Source organism: Drosophila kikkawai, chromosome 2L (genome assembly GCF_030179895.1).
Source record: "Drosophila kikkawai strain 14028-0561.14 chromosome 2L, DkikHiC1v2, whole genome shotgun sequence".
Lineage (NCBI taxonomy): Eukaryota > Metazoa > Arthropoda > Insecta > Diptera > Drosophilidae > Drosophila > Drosophila kikkawai.
In genome coordinates, this window is record NC_091728.1 from 9,323,835 (window position 1) to 9,334,668 (window position 10,834).

The 10,834-nt window shown below is 37.9% G+C and overlaps 1 protein-coding gene across 8 annotated transcripts in view; it reads left to right on the forward strand.

Moving 5' to 3' along the window:
* CadN (neural cadherin) overlaps positions 1–7,867 on the forward strand; it is a 111,868-nt gene extending 104,001 nt beyond the window's left edge. For 4 of the 8 annotated variants that reach the window (XM_041776213.2, XM_041776217.2, XM_041776214.2 and 1 more), the window contains exons 19-22: positions 1,835–2,073; positions 3,374–3,586; positions 3,801–3,971; positions 4,347–7,867. In XM_041776213.2, coding sequence (XP_041632147.1) covers positions 1,835–2,073; positions 3,374–3,586; positions 3,801–3,971; positions 4,347–4,468 — 745 coding nt within the window. In that variant the 3' untranslated portion in view covers positions 4,469–7,867. The remainder of the gene's footprint in view (positions 1–1,834; positions 2,074–3,373; positions 3,587–3,800; positions 3,972–4,346) is intronic. The other 4 variants (XM_041776210.2, XM_041776215.2, XM_041776211.2 and 1 more) reach the window with 1 other exon arrangement.
* The last annotated feature ends 2,967 nt before the right edge of the window (positions 7,868–10,834 follow it).

Genomic DNA, 10,834 nt, shown 5'->3' on the forward strand with positions numbered 1-10,834 from the left:
GAGGAGACAAGACCAGGAGGAAGAGCAATTGCAGTTGTTAGCTTTGGCATTTCGAGAAATCACGATGCACTAAATCCACCCAAACCGAGCGAATAAAAAACGGAAAAGGGGAAATACAGACAGGAAGCTCAGACAGCTCAAAGAAGCAGGTTGGAAAGTGGCACTAAGAAGCTGCCAGTTGCATTTTGGGCATTGCCTCGTGAGGATTTACTACGTTTCTGCTTCTGCATTTTTTTTTTTTTTTTTTTTTTTTGGCTTAACTGTTCAAGTTAAATGCCGGGTATGTGTGTAAACAGCCAGAAAAACGCCAGTCCCTGGCTTACAGTCCTGACTCCATTCAAAGCCACCTTTGCACAACATTTAAAAGTTGGCTCGGAAATTGTTTCGTGCACCCGAGTCCACTCGGACTAAAACTTAATGACGTAAAATATGGCAAACTTCATAGACGAACGGGAAAAAAAGTAGAAAATTTCAGCTAAAATTATCAAGTACCTCACTCACTCACTTCTGATGGGTCTTAACAACGCACTGGGGAGCAATCGAAGGCGGAGAAAGGCAGCCAACGGGGAAAAGGGATCGCTATTCAACTGTCCGACCAGCTCTGATTTAGTGTGAAAGTTTTTTCCTGCTTTTGAGGTATTTACTTTATCCTCCTTCTTCTCAAGTTGTTTGCACTTTTTTCGTGCATTCCTGCTGCGAGGATTCAATGGTCAGGCCAAAGAATTTGCCAATAACCGTCAATATATCAAAAGTGCCTCAAGTCTGCTCATGAAATAAATTCAATTTTTTTCTTAAAATAAAATTTAAATAAATCGAGGCAGACAGTTTTAGCAAATACTAAGTCTTAAATCATAGATATTTCTCATTGCCATTTCACACCTCAATGTGCAAAGTCAACAGACATTGAAAAGATTTTTATTCCCCAAGTCAAGGACGAGGGCGAGTGCGTTACCCAAAACTAATCAAAACAAACTTAGGGACGAGGGGCAAAAAGAAATAGTCATGAAAAGTGCGACAAAATAAAATGAAAATCAACTTAGCCCAAGAATGCAGGAGGATAAAAAACTTTATTCAATTCCGACCAAGAACAAAAACAAATAGTTGCATAATAATCATAAAAGCAAAAAATGAAATACAACAAAAATTGTGCAAAACAGCACTTAAGATGCGTGCTAGAAAAAGAAAATTCGATGAGGGGACGTTGACTGTTTGCGCAATGCAAATGCAAAAAGTTTGTCACACGACCGAAACCGAAACTAAAAAGTCACAGAGCGTAAAATAATAACTACAACGAAAAATAGAAAAAAATGGTAAAGTTGCAACGAACGTTTAAAAGGACTTTTTGACAGTTTTTCACACTATAAGGGGTTGAGGGGATTGGAAAATATTCCAGACTCATAACTATGCAAACGAAGAAAGCGAAGCAAGTAAACACTGAGAAAAGAACTCAAATCGATAGTCACTTCTTAAATACCATTCGACGTTTTTAACATTTTCTTAAATAGTTCGAAATTGAATAATAATTACACGATAAACTGTTTCGCGAGCTTTGTACATTTTATTAATTTAATATTTCAAAACGAATTACATTCTTGATTTGGGAAACCAATTTTCTCAGTGTAACAAATTTTACAAGAGCCACACTCACATCCACATTCACCTCCACACACTTGCATGATGAAAACAAATTTTAAATAATTTCTTTTATTTTTTCAACACTCCAACACACACACAAACACCCGTACATCCGACATGCACTTAAACGAACATCTCGTACAACCACTCGTATACGTAACGTTACTTTTCGGGACATTACGTATACGCCTGGGTGCAGCTGTCCGGCGGGCTACAGAAGCTCCGGCAGCACCTGTGTGAACGACAACGAGTGCCTCCAGTTCCCGTGCCGCAACGGGGGCCGCTGTCGCGATCATCATCCGCCCAAGAAGTACGAGTGCCACTGCCCCATGGGCTTCACCGGCATGCACTGCGAACTGGAGTTATTGGCCTCCGGGGTATTGACGCCGTCGCGTGATTTTATAGTCGCCTTGGCACTCTGCCTGGGCACTCTGATATGTAAGTATACCGCAGAATTCCCTCACCCACGGTGCTGGTGTGTGCGAAACCAAGGGCGAAACACTTGAGCTTAAGGTTTGAGTAGTTGTTTAACAACCAGGCTAAGTAAATTAAAGTTTGGAGCTTTATTGCATGGAATTAATACTCTTTTGTGAAGTTTAATGCTTTTTAAAAAATATAGCTAAATATATAGTTATTAAAACGAGCAACGAGCAAACGAAAATATCAGTTATATAAAGCCTTTTCTTATTTAAAGATTTATTTATTACTTTAACTTACATTTATTTTCTGAAATTAAATATTTGTATAGATCAATCAATTTGTTTTCCTTTAACATGCAATTTTCTTATGCCAATTAAAAGTTTAATCAAAGGACAACATTGCCCTTAAATATTGATGGCATCGCACGGAAATAAAATTAATTAAGTCTTACAATCAGCCATCTGCAATGACCGGAAACGACGGATCCCGGCAAGCAAGCATGTCAAAAGTAATTTCCGCAAATTACATGACACAACAAAAGTCGTTCCATAAATTAAAGTTTATTGAATGGTCAGCAGGAATTTTTTGCATATCAATAAGGCAGAGCGATAGCGATAGCAATCCCCATGAAAAATCAGAGTACAAATTAAACTTCTTTTTCGTATTGCGAATGCGTATTTGACTAACACAATAATTGCAATTACACGCTGGCCAGCTGGCAGAAAAACTTTCGGCAGACGAAGAAGCCGCAGCAAATTACTTAACGTCAACTCGCAGTTGCGGTGGCAATTTCCACGACTTTAAGTCCCCGAAAAAGTTTTTGTTTTCCTTGGAATTTTCCGTTGGCTATGCAACAGATGCTGTCTACTTTTCGCAATATGCTGAGAAGCGCGATGGCCAAATTAGAAATGCTACGCGGAGACAGCGTCTGCAACTTGATTTGCCATTTTCCGTTTCCCAGAAAACTGGGACAATGTTTGCTATATTTGTTTTCGTTTCCTTTTTATTTCCTATTTTTTGCTGATTCCATTTTTATTTTCAATACTTCTTTCTGTTGTTTTTTCGTTGCGCTTTTCTCCTTTTCGGTTCTACAATTTAATTAAGCATTTTTTGCAAGCTGATAGCGAGAAGGTATTTTGCGCTTCCCTTTTCCAGCGCTGAAGAAGAGAAGTATAACTGAAATTGCTCTGCATGTTAAATTAAGTGTAGCTTAATGCACTTTGTAAACTCAACGAGCTGTTGTTGTTACCTGCTGAAGGATGGGAATCTTTTAGCCGGAATCGTATTTTAATATTGTTTAATTTTCAACCATTCACAGTACTCGTCTTGGTGTTCGTCGTGTACAATCGTCGCCGTGAGGCGCATATCAAATATCCGGGCCCCGATGACGATGTGCGCGAGAATATTATCAACTATGACGACGAGGGTGGCGGCGAGGACGATATGACCGCCTTTGATATCACACCGCTGCAGATACCGATTGGAGGGCCAATGCCACCCGAGCTGGCGCCCATGAAAATGCCAATTATGTGTAAGTATCCCCTTTGAAATTGGGGCATGCAGATATAGGACAATTGAGCTTTGAGAATTTGAGCATTTGAAAACTGAAACAGAGATTAAAGTTACTAGCAGCCACAATTATTAAACAACATAAAATAGTGGGAAATGTATTTAGCTTGTATTTATGCTCTTAATCTTAAATAAAATACATACTTACATATTTCTATTATTTGTGCTACTTCCAGATCCCGTTATGACCTTAATGCCAGGTCAGGAGCCCAACGTGGGCATGTTTATAGAGGAGCATAAAAAGCGCGCCGATGGCGATCCGAATGCTCCTCCCTTCGACGATCTGAGGAACTATGCGTACGAGGGCGGCGGCAGCACAGCTGGATCGCTCAGCTCGTTGGCCTCAGGTAAGCCAGGGAAATACTTAGTTTAAGAATAGCATTTGCACCCAATATGCTGCAGCTTAGTCACGAATCTAGAACCGAAGCCTGAGAAGCCCGCAAAGTAGGCTACAAGATACTAGATACTCATAGAGTGCCAATCGACTTGCTGACTCTTCATCTTTTCTGACATTTTCAGGCCAACGTGTCTCAGATACAGCTGAATATTGGGTGTAAAATTAGAAACCATTTATGGTATTTTTGTGTGTTTTGCCTACATGCAGAAAAACTTGCATTTACTCTTGAAACTTTAAAGTAAAACCCGCAATTTGCTCTCTGCGTAGAAAGTTTTGAGTCGAATTTAAATACGAATTTTTGTGTGTGTTTGCTTATTTATTGCAGGCACAGATGACGAGCAGCAGGAGTATGACTACCTCGGGGCCTGGGGGCCACGCTTCGACAAGCTGGCCAACATGTACGGACCCGAGGCGCCCAATCCCCACAATACCGAGCTAGAGTTGTAAGCGGGGAGAAGCCAAGAGTGAGGTGAAGTGAGTGCAGAGCGGAGACCGAATCCAAATCCGAGGCGGAGATACCTAGATGAACAAACTAAAACTGTTAGTAGATACAAAGTTGCATTTAAATCGAAATGAAATCCCCACACACGAGGATAACTCACACACAAAGAAAGCGCAACCAAAGAAGCATCGCAATGCTGAAAAGTTGGCAGAACTCTCTACGTAAATGGAAACTAAGAAATAGAAACCTAGAAAGGGAATGCGGGAAACGGAAGTGGATATGGGTATGAGTATGGAAATGAAGGAAAAATCAAACACATATTATGACACGAAAAATGACATTTGTAAAAATATTTCATCAGCATTTAAATTTAAACAATTACGATAATGAGATTAAGTTATTAGGGCAACGCGAGCCGAAAGCAGCATTTTTTGCGGAGCAAATTAAGTGAAAATTTAAGAGCAAGGATATGGGAATTGTAAGGCGTAGGAGAGAGCATACCAAAGTTTAGTTTAGGAGCGCTTATGAATTTATAACCTTAATTCTCGAACAGATTTGTTGTGCATAATATTTTAAGTTGTAATTATTATTTTTAGGGCTTTTCTGTTTATAAGTTGGCGGCCCTCGTGAGTCATTTAGCGGTAGGTCACAGGACAAGTTCTCAAATTATCTATACCCTAAGTTCTTCGTTTTAATTTCGCGTTACTTTCTAAGGATTACAATTAAATCGAATTAAAACTTATATAAAGGAATACCCAAAGACTGTTTTCGTTCCATCATAACAAGTATATACAAACATGCATCAAAACACGAACATATATATAAATATATTAACTTATAAACATTACGAAATTTTTAACTGCAAATCGAATGGCATTTCGCAAGTTGCCGCATTGTGTGTCATTCGAGCACAATCGGCGCCCCTTTCCAGATGCCAGCGGAAAATCTGAATCTGAACCGAAGAAAATACTCCTAAAACCATATTCTAAAGGCAGAAAACTTAAGCTAATTCTCCAGGCGAAACGCTGGCACAGTAAAGTAAAGAGTAAAAGTAAAAAAAAAATTACCTTTAGATGAACTTAGCGCAATTGATATAATTAAAGGGAATGCATGACGGAAAACGAAACAAAATGGTATATATATTAATGATGGAAACATTAAATAGTATTTTACATTGTATATATTATTAGTTTTAGCACGTATACATACAAAGAAACACCACAATATTAAACCATGTGAAACCCAGAATTCTATTAAGTCACTTAAACTAGAGGGGAGGACCCAACACATTCGAATAAAAATAAAATCCTCCATATACATAAATCCAAATCTAACTGCATTTAAAAACCACTCTTTCCACACAACAAAGCCAGCGTTTTTCGCCAATCGATTGGTTTTATCCTCTTCACTTTTTGATGGTAGCTCTGAGCCGCAGAAACGGGTTGCTGTTATCGAAAAAAATAAAAATAACACATGCATATTATTTCTGTTGTTGATTTTATTTGTTGATTCCACGATTTTATTTAAATTCCATTCGTTTGTTGAGCTGTCAGGCAGAAAACAGAAATCACAAGAGCAGTTTACCGATTACAGATTGTAGAGAACCGTAAGTACTTAATAAACAAAATCACAAATATATATATATATATATAGTGTGTATGAAGTCTATCTAAATCATAGAGTTTTCCAGGCAATGTGCCCGCGAACAAGATCCTATTGAAGTTTCAGTTTCAGTTCCTTAATTTTACAAGTTCACACCCAAACACAAATTCAAATTATTCCTACTACCACAGGCTACAAAAATGAAGAGTAAAATTATAAAACTTAGGTAACACCTACATGCATATACATAAACAAAAGAAGCGAGATGAAATTTAACAAAACTGCAACAAAAGTTGACTATTGAAAAGTGCAAAGATTTTAACGTAATTGTTAAACCATACAGCGAAATAAATATTTAAAGCGAATAAAAGCCCAATAAACTTGTCCGCTGTACTTGTTTGAGGAAATTCTTAGAAATTTTAAAAGCACAATACATTAATTGTTAAAACGAACAGCAAAAGGTAATCGAAGCCACTTTCTGATTTGCCTTCACATGGCGCACATGGCGCTACAGTGCGTTACGGTAGAGTAAGGCCACAGCTCCAGAGACACACACAGAACACTGCCAAATTATGGTTTAGTTTCCGCAGAGACTAGAATCGGAAAGTGAATTCCACGAACTATTTATTTACGGCTTTTGTATTTTTTTTTTTTGTATTTTTCATTTTGACATTTGGCTTTCTTTCTGATGCATCTGACTATGAATAAATTTTGCATTTATATATGTATAGGTCGAACAGCCAACGGAAAACGTACACAACCAAACACAAACACACACACACATATACACATTTTAAGGACATTCAGATATACAGCAAACAAAGGAAGCGATATTTTATATTTAAAACAAATAGAACTGCAGAAAAACAGTCAGAGTAGACAGCAAAAACCGATAAAACGAAATTAGTAGAATGGCAAGTATATTATATACTCATTTACACATATTTGTTATATATTTTGTAATGTAAGTTAGAAGCATAAACTATATACGGAATACGGAATAATGCACAGACACCACACACACACGTACATATATAATGCGAAATACATATACACCAGCAGCAGGACGACAGACAGAGAGACAGACCCATTATGGCAATGCAAGAATCATACTATTTGATAACTATATATTTATAATGTATGCATTTTTTACCACACACCCGAAAACGAAACCAGAAATCCCCCCCAAATGAAGAGTAAATCCCATTAAGTCAAAAATAAAATGGGAAACAGACACCGACACACACACGAACATCAAAAAAAATCCGATTTGAATGCAGTTTTAGATACATTTGCATACAAGTACATAATTATGTAAAATCACTTGAATATGCAGCAACAGAAACGGCAACTGGCTGAACGGAAACTAGTATTAAAGAAAATGAAATTATGAATAAATTACGAGTAATTAAAGTAAAACCAAAAGCATACTGCAAGTAAACCTAACAAATCAATTGTGCAGTATTCGGTTCTCTTGTCGGTATCGAAAAATGATAATTAATTAAGCGATCGAATGGCGTGGAAAACTTGTAAGCTAATCACGTTCCACTTAAGAGTAATGGGGAAAATATCTAGTTAAGGAAACCTACATATACACGAAACAGTCACACGGACAAGCATTCATTTACAAACACTGACATGTATACACTTACACTCATAGACAACAACAACAACAACAACTGCAATTATATTAAACGAGAAATTATTATAAAACAAAGAAAACACGGAAAAAGAAAAGTGGAAAACCAACAAAACGAAAGAGTAAAAAAAATAAATAAAGAATCTGTAACGTTATATGAAAAACAAAAGTTTTAAACAGTATTTTTATTAACTTAAGTTGGCACTGGAACTAAAAGGTAATTGGATATAATAAATAATATTTGTATACTCTTTCAGAATGCTATATGAATTTAATTTCTTTCCTAAAACAATAAACTCTAATCTCAAATCATAGCTTTAATAAACCTACAGACAATGCAAATGTTTATGCCTTGCAGACAATAATCATTTGTTATCTTAGTATTACAAACTCAAGTCTCAGGTACATTTATATTTGCTTATTTGTATATTACATATTGCATTGTTGCGAATGAAACCAATATTTTGCCAATGTCAATGTTGAGTCAGACAAGCTCAAAGCCGCAGGCGGACACTCACAGGAGCATATTATATCCTTATTTGTCCCGAACGAGTGGCCTTTGTCTGATGCTACACCATCCATCGCTATCGGCAAATATCACCGGCAGTACACACACAACAGGGCCAAAACACTTTTGCCCCGGGAAAACGAAATGTACAAATATGTATTTCTTCACCGATTTCTTTCGCATTTCGCAAGGAAATGGGGAGTCTGTAAATGGATTTGGCCTTTGCTTTCGGGCACCCAACTACAATTTCCCTTTTTTCCTAGTCAAAGAAAGGAATGAAATCTTCGCCTCACCACAAGGGCAAATATGTACAATGGCGAAAAGCAAAGTCAGAGGCTTTATGCCTGGGTATGCCAGGGGTATTTCTATTCAAGAAAGCAAAAGCTGAACTATGTTAAGCCTAAACATTTTGAAGATTAGCTTATAATTAAAATGTTTATCTTTTATGATACATTCATAATTCTTATAAAAACATATATAGTACGGGTCAACTCTTAGTCGAAACACTTTACTGTATTTTTCATTCTCCTTTTGCCTTTCTTTACATTTTCCAGTGGAGCATCAAATTTCCAATATTATTGCTCCCTGTTGAACATTTGTCTTTGCCTTTCGCCGGCTCTTGGCACGTTCCAACAATTGTTTAAGGCGCCAAAACAAATTGCGCATACGCCAAGTGGTACGGGCCAAGAGGGAAATGTATACGTATATGCAAACATTCACTTTGAGCACAATTTATAAGCCACAATTTGTGCGGACTATTTTTAGCTAAACAATTTGTTTAGCCGTCTCCTTGCAGCTGTCGATTTATTGGCCAGCCAACCCTTTCCCTCGCTCCTTGTCCGTCCGTCCGTCCTCCCTCATCTTTATTTGGAGGAAAGTGTTCTTCCCCCCGTCCAATTTCATTGTCAAGCTTTCGTTTTTGTTTGCCTTTCCCACTCCCACTTCGCTGGTATTTATGGGTTTTGTTTTTGGAGCTGCGAAATTTATGAATTTCGCACTGACAAGAGCGGCTCGTTTATCTCATCTAATAAGTTTCGCTTGTTGCTCGACCCCCACACTATCGAACTTTCCATTTCGTTTCAGATTTTTCCCCAGCCACTGCGTGGGTTTGCTCATTTGCAGTAAAAAGTTTTAGCTATGGGGAACACTTGGGAAAAAACTGTTCATCTGTTCCCTTAAAGTAAATAAGAATAGACATTACTTTAAAGCTGACAAATATGATTAACTGGGAGCTGAAGTTGATATTTTAAGTTTTATTTAATTTTTTTATTTTATTTCTTTACGTATAAAGTTGTCTGTCAAATTTTCCCCGTGCTCTTTGTATTGATTTTGAGCTTGGCTAGCAGTTTGATGAGCCGCCTGAAACGGTTCGATTTCAGTTTCCGCTTTGGGCTTCCGGGATCCCGTTCGTTTCGTGTGTGTGTTTTCTTTTATAGCAGGTTGTTAAATGCGAACATCTCTCGCTTTTTGCTGCCGGCAAGTGCAGCTTTGGCGGCGGCCAATATGTCCGGCATTTTTTAGTTAAGTGCTGCAGTTTATGAAATTGCTCTGGGCCATGCATAAGGCAACTTTGAAGGGAATTTAACAAGCGATCGATGGGGCGCTCCCTTAAATCGTGGGCGGGAAAAAGGCAGACACGTGAAAGGCATTTGCAGATGTTTAGTCACAGATTTCATCTCATTCATTGGTATCGAATCTGCGCTTCAAAGGGGAATGAAATCAAGCCGTTTTCAAATGCGATTTGTGCCCGAAAGCATGCAGTAAATATGCGCACTAGATAAGCACATGTCATCCGCATATCCACATATGTCCGTCCCCGTGCGACCCCCCAGATTCCGGCTTTGTCTTTTGTAGCCCACATATTTCAATATTTTGCCAACATGTCACATGGATGACATTCATTTCCTACAGTCAACACGCACAATTTGTCGCTCCAAAATGAAATGAAATGAAACGAAACGCTCGAAGAAAACAGGCAGCGGGAGGCAGGGCTGGCGGAATCTCCCTGACACACCGGAAAATCTTGAACAAAAAACCAGAAAAAATGAAAATAACAAGGGGAAAAATGGAATGAGCTTAACATGTTTTAGCCCAAAAGCGAAAATCAACACATGCAAATGGAGAAAGTGAGAGCAAGAGAGCTGACGCTGACAGCCTCGGGCCAGATGGCTACGAATAGATTTCAAGAATTGTTTAACCGTATGAATGCACAATGAGAAATAAATGAGGCTTTGTAGATATAATTGTTTTCTTAAGAGGTTAATGCTATCTACGAAGAAGAGAACAAGTTTTAATTTGAACCTTTAAAAACGTTGGCATGTATTATTCACAAATATTTCTAATTTAAACAAGGAAGTCTATTTTAAGTCTGACTTGTAGAATATTTTTCCAAAGTGCACATAAGAATATATTTAACTAGACCCACGCGGCTCAACACGAAAATACTTCAAGGAGAACCAAAAATAAAAATATATTAATAAAATGAAAAAGAAGCTCACAAAATGAACCCCTGGAAAACTTGAGCAATTTAAATCCTAATCGGGCTCAATTTGATTTTCCCCGCTGCTCGACACGCCCTCCCGCCACCCTGTGGTTAGTCGTTAAGGCCAACTTGTCAGTCAA